A 17563-nucleotide genomic window follows, 5' to 3' on the forward strand; every position below is an offset into this window, starting at 1 on the left:
GTGGTCAGCGAGTCGGTGGTTCCCAGCGGTCAGTGGGTCAACGAGTCGGTGGTTCCCAGCGGTCAGCGAGTCGGTGGTTCCCAGCGGTCAGTGGGTCAGCGAGTCGGTGGTTCCCAGCGGTCAGTGGGTCAGTGAGTCAGTGGTTCCCAGCGGTCAGTGGCTCTGCGGTGCCCAGCGATGCCCAGCGGTCAGTGGGTCAGCGAGTCGGTAAATCCCAGCGGTCAGTGGGTCAGCGAGTCGGTGGTTCCCAGTGGCCAGTGGTCAGTGGGTCAGCGAGTCGGTGGTTCCCAGCGGTCAGTGGTCAGCGAGTCGGTGGTTCGCAGCGGTCAGTTGGTCAGTGAGTCGGTGGTTCCCAGCAGTCAGTGGGTCAGTGAGTCGGTGGTTCCCAGCGGTCAGTGGGTCAGCGAGTCGATGGTTCCCAGTGTTCAGTGGGTCAGCGAGTCGGTGGTTCCCAGCGGTCAGTGGTCAGCGAGTCGGTTGTTCCCAGCAGTCAGTGGGTCAGCGAGTCGGTGGTTCCCAGCGGTCAGTGGTCAGCGAGTCGGTGGTTCCCAGCGGACGGTGGGTCAGCGAGTCGGTGGTTCCCAGCGGTCAGTGGTCAGCGAGTCGGTGGTTCCCAGCGGTCGGTGGGTGAGCAAGTCGGTGGTTCCCAGCGGTCAGTGGTCAGCGAGTCGGCGGTTCCCAGCATTCAGTGGGTCAGCAAGTCGTTAATTCCCAGCGGTGAGTGGGTCAGTGAGTCGGTGGTTCCCAGCGGTCAGTGGGTCAGTCAGTCGGTGGTTCCCAGCGGTCAGTGGGTCAGCGGTTCCCAGCGGTCAGTGGGTCAGTCAGTCGCTGGTTCCCAGCGGTCAGTGGGTCAGTCAGACGGTGGTTCCCAGCGGTCAGTGGGTCAGCAGTTCCCAGCGGTCAGTGGGTCAGTCAGTTGGTGGTTCCCAGCGGTCAGTGGGTCAGCGAGTCGGTGGTTCCCAGCGGTCAGTGGGTCAGTGAGTCGGTGTTTCCCAGTGGTCTGTGGGTCAGTGAGTCGGTGGTTCCCAGCGGTCAGTGGGTCAGTGTTTCCCAGTGGTCAGTGGGTCAGCGAGTCGGTGGTTCCCAGCAGTCAGTGGGTCAGTGAGTCGGTGGTTCCCAGCGGTCAGTGGGTCAGCGAGTCGGTGGTTCCCAGCGGTCTGTGGTCAGTGAGTCGGTGGTTCCCAGCGGTCAGTGGGTCAGTGAGTAGGTGGTTCCCAGCGGTCAGTGGGTCAATGAGTCGGTGGTTCCCAGCGGTCAGTGGGTCAGCGAGTCGGTGGTTCCCAGCAGTCAGTGGTCAGCGAGTCGGTAATTCCCTGCAGTCAGTGGGTCAACGAGTCAGTGATTTCCAGCGGTCAGTGGTCAGCGAGTCGGTGGTTCCCAGCGGTCAGTGGGTCAGCGAGTCAGTGGTTCACAGCGGTCAGTGGGTCAGTGAGTTGGTGGTTCCCAGCAGTCAGTCGATAGTGAGTCGGCGGTTCCCAGCGGTCAGTGGTCAGCGAGTCAGTGGTTCCCAGTGGTCAGTGGGTCAGCGAGTCGGTGGTTCCCAGCGGTCAGTGGTCAGCGAGTCGGTGGTTCCCAGCGGTCAGTGGTCAGCGAGTCAGTGGTTCCCAGTGGTCAGTGGGTCAGCGAGTCGGTGGTTCCCAGCGGTCAGTGGGTCAGCGAGTCGGTGGTTCCCAGCGGTCAGTGGTCAGCGAGTCGGTGGTTCCCAGCGGTCAGTGGTCAGCGAGCCGGTGGTTCCCAGCGGTCAGTGGTCAGCGGGTCGGTGGTTCCCAGCGGTCAGTGTGTCAGCGAGTCGGTGGTTCCCAGCAGTCAGTGGGTCAGTGAGTCGGTGTTTCCCAGTGGTCTGTGAGTCAGTGAGTCGGTGGTTCCCAGCGGTCTGTGGGTCAGTGAGTCAGTGTTTCCCAGTGGTCAGTGGGTCAGCGAGTCGGTGGTTCCCAGCAGTCAGTGGGCCAGTGAGTCGGTGGTTCCCAGTGGTCAGTGGGTCAGCGAGTCGGTGGTTCCCAGCGGTCTGTGGTCAGTGAGTCGGTGGTTCCCAGCGGTCAGTGGGTCAGTGAGTAGGTGGTTCCCAGCGGTCAGTGGGTCAATGAGTTGGTGGTTCCCAGCGGTCAGTGGGTCAGCGAGTCGGTGGTTCCCAGCAGTCAGTGGTCAGCGAGTCGGTAATTCCCTGCAGTCAGTGGGTCAACGAGTCAGTGATTCCCAGCGGTCAGTGGTCAGCGAGTCGGTGGTTCCCAGCGGTCAGTGGGTCAGTGAGTCAGTGGTTCCTAGCGGTCAGTGGGTCAGTGAGTTGGTGGTTCCCAGCAGTCAGTCGATAGTGAGTCGGTGGTTCCCAGCGGTCAGTGGTCAGCGAGTCAGTGGTCAGCGAGTCGGTGGTTCCCAGCGGTCAGTGGTCAGCGAGTCCGTGTTTCCCAGCGGTCAGTGGGTCAGTGGTTCCCAGCGGTCAGTGGGTCAGCGAGTCGGTGGTTCCCAGCGGTCAGTGGGTCAGTAAGTCGGTGGTTCCCAGCGGTCAGTGGTCAGCGAGACGGTGGTTCCCAGCGGTCAGTGGGTCAGTGAGTCGATGGTTCCCAGCGGTCAGTGGGTCAGTGAGTCGGTGGTTCCCAGCGGTCAGTGGTCAGCGAGACGGTGGTTCCCAGCGGTCAGTGGGTCAGTGAGTCGATGGTTCCCAGCGGTCAGCGAGTCGGTGGTTCCCAGCGGTCAGTGGGTCAGCGAGTCGGTGGTTCCCAGCGGTCAGTGGGTCAGTGAGTCAGTGGTTCCCAGCGGTCAGTGGCTCTGCGGTGCCCAGCGATGCCCAGCGGTCAGTGGGTCAGCGAGTCGGTAAATCCCAGCGGTCAGTGGGTCAGCGAGTCGGTGGTTCCCAGTGGCCAGTGGTCAGCGGGTCAGCGAGTCGGTGGTTCCCAGCGGTCAGTGGTCAGCGAGTCGGTGGTTCGCAGCGGTCAGTTGGTCAGTGAGTCGGTGGTTCCCAGCAGTCAGTGGGTCAGTGAGTCGGTGGTTCCCAGCGGTCAGTGGGTCAGCGAGTCGATGGTTCCCAGTGTTCAGTGGGTCAGCGAGTCGGTGGTTCCCAGCGGTCAGTGGTCAGCGAGTCGGTTGTTCCCAGCAGTCAGTAGGTCAGCGAGTCGGTGGTTCCCAGCGGTCAGTGGTCAGCGAGTCGGTGGTTCCCAGCGGACGGTGGGTCAGCGAGTCGGTGGTTCCCAGCGGTCAGTGAGTCGGTGGTTCCCAGCGGTCGGTGGGTCAGCAAGTCGGTGGTTCCCAGCGGTCAGTGGTCAGCGAGTCGGCGGTTCCCAGCATTCAGTGGGTCAGCAAGTCGTTAATTCCCAGCGGTGAGTGGGTCAGTGAGTCGGTGGTTCCCAGCGGTCAGTGGGTCAGTCAGTCGGTGGTTCCCAGCGGTCAGTGGGTCAGCGGTTCCCAGCGGTCAGTGGGTCAGTCAGACGGTGGTTCCCAGCGGTCAGTGGGTCAGCAGTTCCCAGCGGTCAGTGGGTCAGTCAGTTGGTGGTTCCCAGCGGTCAGTGGGTCAGCGAGTCGGTGGTTCCCAGCGGTCAGTGGGTCAGTGAGTCGGTGTTTCCCAGTGGTCTGTGGGTCAGTGAGTCGGTGGTTCCCAGCGGTCAGTGGGTCAGTGTTTCCCAGTGGTCAGTGGGTCAGCGAGTCGGTGGTTCCCAGCAGTCAGTGGGTCAGTGAGTCGGTGGTTCCCAGCGGTCAGTGGGTCAGCGAGTCGGTGGTTCCCAGCGGTCTGTGGTCAGTGAGTCGGTGGTTCCCAGCGGTCAGTGGGTCAGTGAGTAGGTGGTTCCCAGCGGTCAGTGGGTCAATGAGTCGGTGGTTCCCAGCGGTCAGTGGGTCAGCGAGTCGGTGGTTCCCAGCAGTCAGTGGTCAGCGAGTCGGTAATTCCCTGCAGTTAGTGGGTCAACGAGTCAGTGATTTCCAGCGGTCAGTGGTCAGCGAGTCGGTGGATCCCAGCGGTCAGTGGGTCAGCGAGTCAGTGGTTCACAGCGGTCAGTGGGTCAGTGAGTTGGTGGTTCCCAGCAGTCAGTCGATAGTGAGTCGGCGGTTCCCAGCGGTCAGTGGTCAGCGAGTCAGTGGTTCCCAGTGGTCAGTGGGTCAGCGAGTCGGTGGTTCCCAGCGGTCAGTGGTCAGCGAGTCGGTGGTTCCCAGCGGTCAGTGGTCAGCGAGTCAGTGGTTCCCAGTGGTCAGTGGGTCAGCGAGTCGGTGGTTCCCAGCGGTCAGTGGGTCAGCGAGTCGGTGGTTCCCAGCGGTCAGTGGTCAGCGAGTCGGTGGTTCCCAGCGGTCAGTGGGTCAGCGAGTCGGTGGTTCCCAGCGGTCAGTGGTCAGCGAGTCGGTGGTTCCCAGCGATCAGTGGTCAGCGGGTCGGTGGTTCCCAGCGGTCAGTGGTCAGCGAGTCGGTGGTTCCCAGCGGTCAGTGGTCAGCGAGTCGGTGGTTCCCAGCGGTCAGTGAGTCGGTGGTTCCCAGCAGTCAGTGGTCAGCGAGTCGGTAATTCCCTGCAGTCAGTGGGTCAACGAGTCAGTGATTCCCAGCGGTCAGTGGTCAGCGAGTCGGTGGTTCCCAGCGGTCAGTGGGTCAGCGAGTCAGTGGTTCCCAGCGGTCAGTGGGTCAGTGAGTTGGTGGTTCCCAGCAGTCAGTCGATAGTGAGTCGGCGGTTCCCAGCGGTCAGTGGTCAGCGAGTCAGTGGTTCCCAGTGGTCAGTGGGTCAGCGAGTCGGTGGTTCCCAGCGGTCAGTGGTCAGCGAGTCGGTGGTTCCCAGCGGTCAGTGGTCAGCGAGTCGGTGGTTCCCAGCGGTCAGTGGGTCAGCGAGTCGGTGGTTCCCAGCGGTCAGTGGGTCAGCAATTTGGTGTTTCCCAGCGGTCAGTGGGTCAGTGAGTCGGTGGTTCCCAGCGGTCAGTGGGTCAGTAAGTCGGTGGTTCCCAGCGGTCAGTGGTCAGCGAGACGGTGGTTCCCAGCGGTCAGTGGGTCAGGGAGTCGGTGGTTCCCAGCAGTCAGTGGGTCAGCAATTTGGTGTTTCCCAGCGGTCAATGGTCAGCGAGTCGGTGGTTCCCAGCGGTCAGTGGTCAGTGAGTCAGTGGTTCCCAGCAGTCAGTGGTCAGCGAGTCGGTAATTCCCAGCAGTCAGTGGGTCAACGAGTCATTGGTTCCCAGCGGTCAGTGGGTCAGCGAGTCGGTGGTTCCCAGCGGTCAGTGGGTCAGTGAGTCGGTGGTTCCCAGCGGTCAGTGGGTCAGTGAGTCGGTGGTTCCCAGCGGTCAGTGGTCAGCGAGTCAGTGGTTCCCAGTGGTCAGTGGGTCAGCGAGTCGGTGGTTCCCAGCGGTCAGTGGTCAGCGAGTCGGTGGTTCCCAGCGGTCAGTGGGTCAACGAGTCGGTGGTTCCCAGCGGTCAGTGGTCAACGAGTCGGTGGTTCCCAGCAGTCAGTGGTCAGTGAGTCGGTGGTTCCCAGCGGTCAGTGGTCAGTGAGTCGGTGGTTCCCAGCAGTCAGTGGGTCAGCGAGTCGGTGGTTCCCAGCGGTCAGTGGGTCAGCAATTTGGTGTTTCCCAGCGGTCAGTGGGTCAGTGAGTCGGTGGTTCCTAGCGGTCAGTGGTCAGCGAGTCGGCAACATTGCCGGTTATTGAGGTGTTGTTTTCGGAGTGAGAATTTTGCCGGTTGATAGAGAATTCCAGCTATTTAGGTGCCGTTTAAACGAGAGTTTCCTGTAATTTGATTGAGTTCTTTGATGAGGTAACAGAGAAGGTTGATGAGGGCAATGCGGTTGACGTGGTGTACAGGGACTTCCAAAAGACATTCAACAAAGTGCCACATAATTGACTTGTCAGCAAAGTTGAAGCCCATGGAATAAAAGGGACAGCGGCAGCATGGATACGGAATTGGCCAAGTGACAGGAAACAGAGAGTAGTGGTGAACGGTTGTTTTTCAGACTGGAGGGAGGTATACAGTGGTGTTCCCCAGGGGTCGGTTCTAGGACCACTGCTTTTCTTGGTATATATTAATGACTTGGACGTGGGTGTACAGGGCACAATTTTCTGATGACACAAAACTTGGAAGTATAGTGAAGAGTGAGAAGGATAGTGATAGACTTCAGGAAGACATAGACAGGCTGATGAAATGGGCAGACACATGGCAGATGAAATTTAATGTAGAAAAGTGTGAAGTGATACATTTTGGTAGAAAGAATGAGGAGAGGAAATATAAACTAAAGGGTACAATCTCCTGAAGGGGCACATGAACAGAGAGACCTGGGGGTATGTGTGCACAAATCGTTGAAGGTAGCAGGGCAGGTTGAGAAAGCGGTTAAAAAAGCATACGGGATCCTGGGCTTCATACATCGACAGTGCTGTCAAACGGCACTTACTCACCAATAACCTGCTCTCTGATGCCCAGTTTGGGTTCCGCCAAGACCACTCAGCTCCCGACCTCATTACAGCCTTGGTCCAAACAAGGACAAAGAAGCTGAATTCCAGAGGTGAGGTGAGAGTGACTGCCCTTGACATCAAGGCAGCATTTGACCGAGTGTGGCATCAAGGAGCCCTAGTAAAACTGAAGTCAATGGGAATCGGGGGGAAAACTCTCCACTGGCTGGAGTCATACCTAGCACAAAGGAAGATGGTTGTGGTGGTTGGAGGTCAATCATCACAGCCCCAGGACATCGCTACAGGAGTTCCTGAGGGCAGTGTTGTAGGCCCAACCATCTTCAGCTGCTTCATCAATGACCTTCCCTCCAACATAAGGTCAGGAATGGGGATGTTTGCTGATGACTGCAGTGTCCAGTGCCATTCACAATTCCTCAGATAATGAAGCAGTCCATGCCCGCATGCAAAAAGACCTGGACGACGTTCAGGCTTGGGCTGATAAGTGGCAGGTAACATTCGCGAAACACAAGTGCCAGGCAATGACTATCTCCAACAAGCGAGAGTCTAACCACCGCCCCTTGACATTCAACGGCATTACCATCGCCGAATCCCCCACCAACAATATCCTGGGGGGTCACCATTGACCAGAAACTTAACTGGACCAGCCACATAAATATTGTAGCAACAAGAGCAGGTCAGAGGCTGGGTATTCTGCGACGAGTGTCTCACCTCCTGACTTCCCAAAGCCTTTCCACCATCTACAAGGCACAAGTCAGGAGTGTGATGGAATACTCTCCACTTGCCTGGATGAGTGCAGCTCCAACAACACTCAAGAAGCTCGGCAACATCCAGGACAAAGCAGCCCACTTGATTGGCACCCTATCCACCACCTTCAAAATTCACTCCCTCCACCACCGGCGTACCGTGGCTGCAGTGTGTACCATCTACAAGATGCACTGCAGCAACTCGCCAAGGCTTCTTCAGCAGCACCTCCCAAACCCGCGACCTCTACCACCTGGAAGGACAAGGGCAGCAGGCGCATGGGAACACCACCACCTCCAAGTTCCCCTCCAAGTCACACACCATCCTGACTTAGAAGTATATCGGCCGATCCTTCATCATCGCTGGGTCAAAATCCTGGAACTCCCTCCCTAACAGCACTGTGGGAGCACATTCACCACACGGACTGCAGCGGTTCAAGAAGGCGGCTCACCACCACCTTCTCAAGGCAACTAGGGATGGGCAATAAATGCTGGCCTTCTCAGAAACGCCCACATCTCATAAACGAATAAATAAATAAATAAATAGAGGTACAGGTTGAGTGTCCAAAATCCGGACTAATGGAATCTGGAATGTTCCGGAATCCAGATTGGTGGCAGGGTCATCCGGAATCCGTAAAATGTTCTGGAATCCGGACACCCTGTCAAACCGCAACTTGGGCCCAGGTATTTCCGGACTCGGAACGTGTTTCTGATGTTCGAAGTCTGGAAACACCCGAGCCCAGGTTGCGATAGTTCTGGACTTCGGACATCAGAAACACGTTCCGAAGTCTGGAAAAACACGAAAACCGGCTCGGCCTTGGTCCCGAGGTTGCTGGATTCGGGACACTCAACCTGCAGAGAGTACATTAAAGCAGCGGCAGCGGCGGGAGGATAAAGAGCGGCCCGAGAGCGGACCTGAATTAAAGCAGCGACAGCGGCGGGAGGATAAAGAGCGGCCCGAAAGCGGACCTGAATTAAAGCAGCGGCAGCGGCGAGAGGATAAAGAGCGACCCGAGAGTGGACCTGAATTAAAGCAGTGACAGCGGCGAGAGGATAAAGAGCGGCCCGAGAGCGGACCTGAATTAAAGCAGCGGCAGCGGCGAAAGGATAAAGAGCGGCCCGAGAGCGGACCTGAATTAAAGCAGTGACAGCGGCGAGAGGATAAAGAGCGGCCCGAGAGCGGACCTGAATTAAAGCAGCGGGAACGGCGAGAGGATAAAGAGCGGCCCGAGAGCGGAGCTGAATTAAAGCAGCGGCAGCGGCGAGAGGATAAAGAGCGGCTCGAGAGCGGACCTGAATTAAAGCAGCGGCAAGAGGATAAAGAGCGGCCCGAGAGCGGAGCCGAATTAAAGCAGCGGCAGCGGTGAGAGGATAAAGAGCGGCCCGAGAGCGGAGCTGAATTAAAGCAGCGGCGAGAGGATAAAGAGCGGCCCGAGAGCGGAGCTGAATTAAAGCAGCGGGAGCGGCGAGAGGATAAAGAGCGGCCTGAGAGCGGACCTGAATTAAAGCAGCGGCAGCGGAGAGAGGATAAAGAGCGGCCCGAGAGTGGACCTGAATTAAAGCAGCGGCAGCGGCGAGAGGATAAAGAGCGGCCTGAGAGCGGACCTGAATTAAAGCAGCGGCAGCGGCGAGAGGATAAAGAGCGGCCCGAGAGCGGACCTGAATTAAAGCAGCGGCGAGAGGATAAAGAGCGGCCCGAGAGCGGACCTAAATTAAAGCAGCGGCAGCGGCGAGAGGATAAAGAGCGGCCCAAGAGCGGACCTGAATTAAAGCAGCGGCAGCGGCGAGAGGATAAAGAGCGGCCCGAGAGCGGACCTGAATTAAAGCAGTGACAGCGGCGAGAGGATAAAGAGCGGCCCGAGAGCGGACCTGAATTAAAGCAGCGACAGCGGCGGGAGGATAAAGAGCGGCCCGAGAGTGGAGCTGAATTAAAGCAGCGGCGAGAGGATAAAGAGCGGCCCGAGAGCGGACCTGAATTAAAGCAGCGGCAGCGGCGAGAGGATAAAGAGCGGCCCGAGAGTGGACCTGAATTAAAGCAGCGGCAGCGGCGAGAGGATAAAGAGCGGCCCGAGAGTGGAGCTGAATTAAAGCAGCGGCGAGAGGATAAAGAGCGGCCCGAGAGCGGAGCTGAATTAAAGCAGCGGCAGCGGCGAGAGGATAAAGTGCGGCCCGAGAGCGGACCTGAATTAAAGCAGCGGCAGCGGCGAGAGGATAAAGAGCGGCCCGAGAGCGGACCTGAATTAAAGCAGTGACAGCGGTGAGAGGATAAAGAGTGGCCCGAGAGCGGACCTGAATTAAAGCAGTGACAGCGGTGAGAGGATAAAGAGCGGCCCGAGAGCGGAGCTGAATTAAAGAAGCGGCAGCAGCGAGAGGATAAAGTGCGGCCCGAGAGCGGACCTGAATTAAAGCAGCGGCAGCGGCGAGAGGATAAAGAGCGGCCCGAGAGCGGACCTGAATTAAAGCAGCGGCAGCGGCGAGAGGATAAAGAGCGGCCCGAGAGTGGACCTGAATTAAAGCAGTGACAGCGGTGAGAGGATAAAGAGTGGCCCGAGAGCGGAGCTGAATTAAAGCAGTGACAGCAGCGAGAGGATAAAGAGTGGCCCGAGAGTGGAGCTGAATTAAAGCAGCGGCGAGAGGATAAAGAGCGGCCCGAGAGCGGAGCTGAATTAAAGCAGCGGCAGCGGCGAGAGGATAAAGTGCGGCCCGAGAGCGGACCTGAATTAAAGCAGCGGCAGCGGCGAGAGGATAAAGAGCGGCCCGAGAGCGGACCTGAATTAAAGCAGTGACAGCGGTGAGAGGATAAAGAGTGGCCCGAGAGCGGACCTGAATTAAAGCAGTGACAGCGGTGAGAGGATAAAGAGCGGCCCGAGAGCGGAGCTGAATTAAAGAAGCGGCAGCAGCGAGAGGATAAAGTGCGGCCCGAGAGCGGACCTGAATTAAAGCAGCGGCAGCGGCGAGAGGATAAAGAGCGGCCCGAGAGCGGACCTGAATTAAAGCAGTGACAGCGGTGAGAGGATAAAGAGTGGCCCGAGAGCGGACCTGAATTAAAGCAGCGGCAGCAGCGAGAGGATAAAGAGTGGCCCGAGAGCGGACCTGAATTAAAGCAGTGACAGCGGTGAGAGGATAAAGAGCGGCCCGAGAGCGGAGCTGAATTAAAGCAGTGGCAGCGGCGAGAGGATAAAGAGCGGCCCGAGAGTGGACCTGAATTAAAGCAGCGGCAGCAGCGAGAGGATAAAGAGCGGCCCGAGAGTGGTCCTGAATTAAAGCAGCGGCGAGAGGATAAAGAGCGGCCCGAGAGTGGAGCTGAATTAAAGCAGCGGCGAGAGGATAAAGAGCGGCCCGAGAGCGGAGCTGAATTAAAGCAGCGACAGCGGCGAGAGGATAAAGAGCGGGCCGAGAGCGGACCTGAATTAAAGCAGCGGCAGCGGCGAGAGGATAAAGAGCGGCCCGAGAGCGGACCTGAATTAAAGCAGTGACAGCGGCGAGAGGATAAAGAGCGGCCCGAGAGCGGAGCTGAATTAAAGCAGCGACAGTGGCGAGAGGATAAAGAGCGGCCCAAGAGCGGAGCTGAATTAAAGCAGTGACAGCGGCGAGAGGATAAAGAGCGGCCCGAGAGCGGAGCTGAATTAAAGTAGTGACAGTGGCGAGAGGATAAAGAGCGGCCCGAGAGCGGACCTGAATTAAAGCAGTGACAGCGGCGAGAGGATAAAGAGTGGCCCGAGAGCGGAGCTGAATTAAAGCAGCGACAGTGGCGAGAGGATAAAGAGCGGCCCGAGAGCGGAGCTGAATTAAAGCAGTGACAGCGGCGAGAGGATAAAGAGCGGCCTGAGAGCGGACCTGAATTAAAGCAGTGACAGCGGCGAGAGGATAAAGAGCGGCCCGAGAGCGGAGCTGAATTAAAGCAGTGACAGCGGCGAGAGGATAAAGAGCGGCCCGAGAGCGGGCCTGAATTAAAGCAGCGACAGCGGCGAGAGGATAAAGAGCGGCCCGAGAGCGGAGCTGAATTAAAGCAGCGACAGCGGCGAGGCTCCGACTCAAAAACAACAAGAAAATCGAGTGACGTCACAGGAGAGCAGGTAGGTGATTGGTTGGTGAGCATTACAGCTTTTTTTGCTCTCTCTGTTAAGGAAGGGGTGTTAAATTAAGAGCTGAGAAACCGTAACTTGCTGGTACTTAATAAATTAACAACTGAAACTAAATAAAATAATCGAACAATAAACCTAAAATATCAATTGAATAAAAGCTTTAATTAATTAATAAAGAAAACAAGGTTAGAGATGGCAGGGCAGGTGGTGTTGTAACTGCAGCGTGTGGGAGTCTGTGGAGAGCATCACAATCCCGAGCAAGCACATCTGCACTAAGTGTCTGTAACTCGAGGAACTGGCTCAGAGTTGTTGAGCCGGAGTCCGAGCTGCAGACATTGCAATGCATCAGGGAGGGAGAGAGTTACCTGGACACTTTGTCCCAGGAGGCAGTCACACCCTTTAGGTTAAATAGTACTTTAGAGTTCGTCAGTGGTCAGGGACAGGAGGGTGTGACTGCGAGTCAGGCAGGTATGGGGACAAAGGATGTAGTGATGGAGGAGCCTCAGCCCTGAACCTTGTCCAACAGATATGAGGTACTTGCTGCCTGTATGGATGAGGAAAAGGACTGCAGGGAGGATGGGCAAACTGACCAAGGCACCGTGGTTCAGGGGGCCATCCAAGTGGGGGGAGAAGGAAGGAATGTGGTAGTAGTAGGGGACGGTATAGTCAGGGGGATAGATACTGTTCTCTGCAGCCGCGAAAGAGAGTCCCGAAGGCTGTGTTGCCTGCCCGGTGCCAGGGTTAAGGATATCTCCTCGCAGCTGGAGAAGAACTTGGGAGGGGGAGGATCCAGTTGTCATGGTCCATGTAGGAACCAACGACATAAGTAGAACTAAGAATGAGGTTCTGCTGAGGGAGTTTGAGGAGCTAGGGTCTAAATTAATAAGCAGAACCACAAGGGTAATAATCTCTGGATTACTACCTGAGCCACGTGCAAATTGGCATAGGGTCAAGCAGATCAGAGAGTTAAATGCGTGGCTCAAAGAGTGGTGTGGGAAAAAGGGGTTTCAATTCATGTGGCACTGGCACCAGTACTGGGGAAAGAGGGAGCTGTTCCGTCGGGACGGGCTCCACTTAAACCGGGCTGGGACCAGCGTCCTGGCGAATCGAATAACTAGGGCTGTAGACAGGGCTTTAAACTAAAAAAGGGGGGAGGGGTCAGGTGAGGGGAAATTTAGAAATCTAAAGAGAAAGGTCAAGGCAATAGAGCAATGTAGCTATTTGGGTAAAAATAAACAGAGTGGCCTAGAAATTCAGTAAGGCGCTGCCAGCTTTGCGGCCAGTTACCGCCCAAAGAGGGCTTCTGCGCCAATAGAGGAGTTTGCGCTGATATTGAGCTCGGCGGTAATGGCGGCGGTAGCCGGTAGCGCTGCGCCGGCACCGATGACATCATCGGTGTGCGCAGTGCCCCGTTTCCGCCCCGATGCCGGCCCGACGCCCATATTCAGTTGCCGCCGCCTCCTCCGTGGCGGCCGCTACTAACATCCGGAGACCAGGGCCTTACTGCAGCCTTAGTGGGGCGCATAAAGGTGGAGGTGCGGCCGGCCGCTTTTTCGGCGGCCGCATGCCCGCACCTCCTTCCCCGGCCTCCTCCACCACTCCCCCCCGCGGCATTGCCGGCTGCTTTCCGCGAGCCCGGCACTTCTCCGTGGTGCCGGGCTCATTTGCCGGCACAATCCAGCGGCGATCTCCCCGTTGCAGGCACCTCCACCTTAAGAGAAGGAGGAGGCCTGCAGTACCGCAGCCTGCCGCACCGCATCGGGTGTCGCAGCGGCACCTAGAGCGCTGAAATTCAGTTTCAGCGCCCCAAGCGGGGCGGGCACACCCTGGAATAGCGCCCAGTTCCGACTTGGGGCGCAGAAACTGAATATCTGACGGTCGCAACTGGCTCTGCGCTCAGCGCTAACTTTTGGGCGCTAGCCAGCTGGCGGGGCCATAGTGAATTTCTAGGCCATAGAGTTTAATGGTAGCAGTGCAGCAGAGAATAAGGTCAAACCAGGGAATAATGGTAAAAGAATGTAAATTACGGCTCTTTATCTGAATGCACGAAGCATTCGTAACAAGATAGATGAACTAATGGCACAAATAGAGATAAATGGGTTTGATCTAATAGTCATTACAGAGACGTGGTTGCAAGGTGGCCAAGGTTGGGAACTAAATGTTCCAGGGTACTTGACATTTCGAAAAGACAGGCAGAATGGAAAAGGAGGGGGAGTAGCCCTGATAATAAAGGACGACATAAGGACAGTAGCGAGAAAGGATCTCGGCTCGGAAGATCAGGAAGTAGAATCAGTATAGGTGGAGATAAGGAATAACAAGGGGCAGAAAACACTGGTGGGAGTTGTATATAGGCCTTCTAACAGTAGCTATACTGTTGGACAGAATATTAATCAAGAAATAGTAGGAGCTTGCAACAAAGGTAATGCAATAAACGTGGGGGACTTAAATCTTCATATAGACTGGACAAATCAAATTGGCAAAGGTAGTCTGGAGGACAAGTTCACGGAATGCATTCGGGACAGTTTCCTAGAACAATGTGTCTGGAACCAACCAGGGAAAAGGCTATTATAGATCTTGTATTGTGTAATGAGACAGGGTTAATTAGCAATCTCATAGTAAAGGATCCTCTGGGGCAGAGTGATCATAATATGATAGAATTTCACGTTAATTTTGAGAGTGACTTGCCTAAGTCTGAAACTAGAGTCTTAAACTTAAACTTAATTAAAGCCAATTACATAGGTATGAGATGCAAGTTGGCTGAGGTAGATTGGAAAAATAGATTCAAAGGTATGGCGGTAGATAAGCAGTGGTTGTATTGCCTGGAATTTAGAAGGTTAAGGGGTGATCTGATGGAAGTTTTCAGGATATTAAGGGGAACTGATAGAGTAGTTAAAGAGAAACTATTTCCGCTGGTTGAGGAATCTAGGACTAAGGTACATAGCCTAAAAATCAGAGCCAGGCCTTTCAGGAAACTCTTCTGCACACAAAGGGTGGTCGAAGTTTGGAACTCTCTTCCACAAATGGTAATTGACGCTAGATCAATTGTTAATTCTAAATCTGAGATTGATAGATTTTTGTTAACCAAAGGTATTAAGGGACATGGGGCAAAGGCGGGTTTATGGAGTTAGGTCGCAGATCAGCCATTGAATGGTGGAACAGGCTGGAGGAGCTAAATGGCCTCCTCCTGTTCCTATGTTCTACCTCTTGTACTCTGGTCCTCTAGATGTATAGGCCAGCATTCCATTAGCTTTTTTGATTAGCTTCTGTACCTGTTCATGAAATTTTAATGATCTATGTACCTGGACCCCCCAAGTCTCTTTGGACCTCCACTGTTTCTAGCTTTTAACCATTTAGAAAGTACTCTGATCTATACTTTTTTAGTCCAAAGCCTATATTGAAATCTGAAATAAATATATAAAGCCTATATTGAAATCCACAGTTTTTCCCATTCACTTCATCTATTAATATCTCTTTGTAATTTGGTGCTTTTACACTATTTGCTCACTTATATTCCACTGTTCTTAATCTACAGTTCAGCGTTGTATTTACTTTGTTTCAACTGTCCACTTGGTTGGGATTATAGAGAAGCCCATTGTCCACCTACCTCCCGTGTGTTCCTCCAGCGGGGCAAACTCACTCGTGAGGCGGGGCCAAGCAGGGCTCTGCCAATCTGTGGGTGAGATAAACCCCATCAGTGTTTTAAACAGTGTCCGAATCTCCCCCCATCTCCCACCAACAATGTGTGGGTGAGATAAACCCCATCAGTGTTTTAAACAGTGTCCGAATCTCCCCCCATCGGTCACCAACAATGTGTGGGTGAGATAAACCCCATCAGTGTTTTAAACAGTGTCCGAATCTCCCCCCATCTCCCACCAACAATGTGTGGGTGAGATAAACCCCATCAGTGTTTTAAACAGTGTCCGAATCTCCCCCCATCTCCCACCAACAATGTGTGGGTGAGATAAACCCCATCAGTGTTTTAAACAGTGTCCGAATCTCCTCCCATCAGTCACCAACGATGTGTGGGTGAGATAAACCCCATCAGTGTTTTAAACAGTGTCCGAATCTCCCCCCATCTCCCACCAACAATGTGTGGGTGAGATAAACCCCATCAGTGTTTTAAACAGTGTCCGAATCTCCCCCCATCGGTCACCAACAATGTGTGGGTGAGATAAACCCCATCAGTGTTTTAAACAGTGTCCGAATCTCCCCCCATCTCCCACCAACAATGTGTGGGTGAGATAAACCCCATCAGTGTTTTAAACAGTGTCCGAATCTCCCCCCATCTCCCACCAACAATGTGTGGGTGAGATAAACCCCATCAGTGTTTTAAACAGTGTCCGAATCTCCCCCCATCTCCCACCAACAATGTGTGGGTGAGATAAACCCCATCAGTGTTTTAAACAGTGTCCGAATCTCCCCCCATCGGTCACCAACAGTGTGTGGGTGAGATAAACCCCATCAGTGTTTTAAACAGTGTCCGAATCTCCCCCCATCTCCCACCAACAATGTGTGGGTGAGATAAACCCCATCAGTGTTTTAAACAGTGTCCGAATCTCCCCCCATCTCCCACCAACAATGTGTGGGTGAGATAAACCCCATCAGTGTTTTAAACAGTGTCCGAATCTCCTCCCATCGGTCACCAACAATGTGTGGGTGAGATAAACCCCATCAGTGTTTTAAACAGTGTCCGAATCTCCCCCCATCGGTCACCAACAATGTGTGGGTGAGATAAACCCCATCAGTGTTTTAAACAGTGTCCGAATCTCCTCCCATCGGTCACCAACAATGTGTGGGTGAGATAAACCCCATCAGTGTTTTAAACAGTGTCCGAATCTCCCCCCATCTCCCACCAACAATGTGTGGGTGAGATAAACCCCATCAGTGTTTTAAACAGTGTCCGAATCTCCTCCCATCTCCCACCAACAATGTGTGGGTGAGATAAACCCCATCAGTGTTTTAAACAGTGTCCGAATCTCCTCCCATCTCCCACCAACAATGTGTGGGTGAGATAAACCCCATCAGTGTTTTAAACAGTGTCCGAATCTCCCCCCATCGGTCACCAACAATGTGTGGGTGAGATAAACCCCATCAGTGTTTTAAACAGTGTCCGAATCTCCCCCCATCTCCCACCAACAATGTGTGGGTGAGATAAACCCCATCAGTGTTTTAAACAGTGTCCGAATCTCCCCCCATCGGTCACCAACAATGTGTGGGTGAGATAAACCCCATCAGTGTTTTAAACAGTGTCCGAATCTCCCCCCATCGGTCACCAACAATGTGTGGGTGAGATAAACCCCATCAGTGTTTTAAACAGTGTCCGAATCTCCTCCCATCGGTCACCAACAATGTGTGGGTGAGATAAACCCCATCAGTGTTTTAAACAGTGTCCGAATCTCCTCCCATCGGTCACCAACAATGTGTGGGTGAGATAAACCCCATCAGTGTTTTAAACAGTGTCCGAATCTCCCCCCATCGGTCACCAACAATGTGTGGGTGCGATAAACCCCATCAGTGTTTTAAACAGTGTCCGAATCTCCCCCCATCGGTCACCAACAATGTGTGGGTGAGATAAACCCCATCAGTGTTTTAAACAGTGTCCGAATCTCCTCCCATCTCCCACCAACAATGTGTGGGTGAGATAAACCCCATCAGTGTTTTAAACAGTGTCCGAATCTCCCCCCATCTCCCACCAACAATGTCTGGGTGAGATAAACCCCATCAGTGTTTTAAACAGTGTCCGAATCTCCCCCCATCGGTCACCAACAATGTGTGGGTGAGATAAACCCCATCAGTGTTTTAAACAGTGTCCGAATCTCCTCCCATCGGTCACCAACAATGTGTGGGTGAGATAAACCCCATCAGTGTTTTAAACAGTGTCCGAATCTCCTCCCATCTCCCACCAACAATGTGTGGGTGAGATAAACCCCATCAGTGTTTTAAACAGTGTCCGAATCTCCCCCCATCTCCCACCAACAATGTGTGGGTGAGATAAACCCCATCAGTGTTTTAAACAGTGTCCGAATCTCCCCCCATCTCCCACCAACAATGCGTGGGTGAGATAAACCCCATCAGTGTTTTAAACAGTGTCCGAATCTCCCCCCATCGGTCACCAACAATGTGTGGGTGAGATAAACCCCATCAGTGTTTTAAACAGTGTCCGAATCTCCCCCCATCTCCCACCAACAATGTGTGGGTGAGATAAACCCCATCAGTGTTTTAAACAGTGTCCGAATCTCCCCCCATCTCCCACCAACAATGCGTGGGTGAGATAAACCCCATCAGTGTTTTAAACAGTGTCCGAATCTCCCCCCATCGGTCACCAACAATGTGTGGGTGAGATAAACCCCATCAGTGTTTTAAACAGTGTCCGAATCTCCC

General features: G+C 54.6%; 1 protein-coding gene across 1 annotated transcript in view; it reads right to left on the reverse strand.

Moving 5' to 3' along the window:
- LOC147123821 (apolipoprotein L6-like) overlaps nucleotides 1-17563 on the reverse strand; it is a 97467-nt gene that overhangs the window by 14437 nt on the left and 65467 nt on the right. The window contains exon 5 of the mRNA XM_085976256.1: nucleotides 14787-14852. Within this exon, the coding sequence (XP_085832382.1) occupies nucleotides 14787-14852 (66 nt within the window). The remainder of the gene's footprint in view (nucleotides 1-14786; nucleotides 14853-17563) is intronic.

This window comes from Somniosus microcephalus, chromosome 2, assembly GCF_052327205.1.
Source record: "Somniosus microcephalus isolate GS21.2 chromosome 2, FLI_Smic_1.0, whole genome shotgun sequence".
NCBI classification, from domain to species: Eukaryota; Metazoa; Chordata; class Chondrichthyes; order Squaliformes; family Somniosidae; genus Somniosus; species Somniosus microcephalus.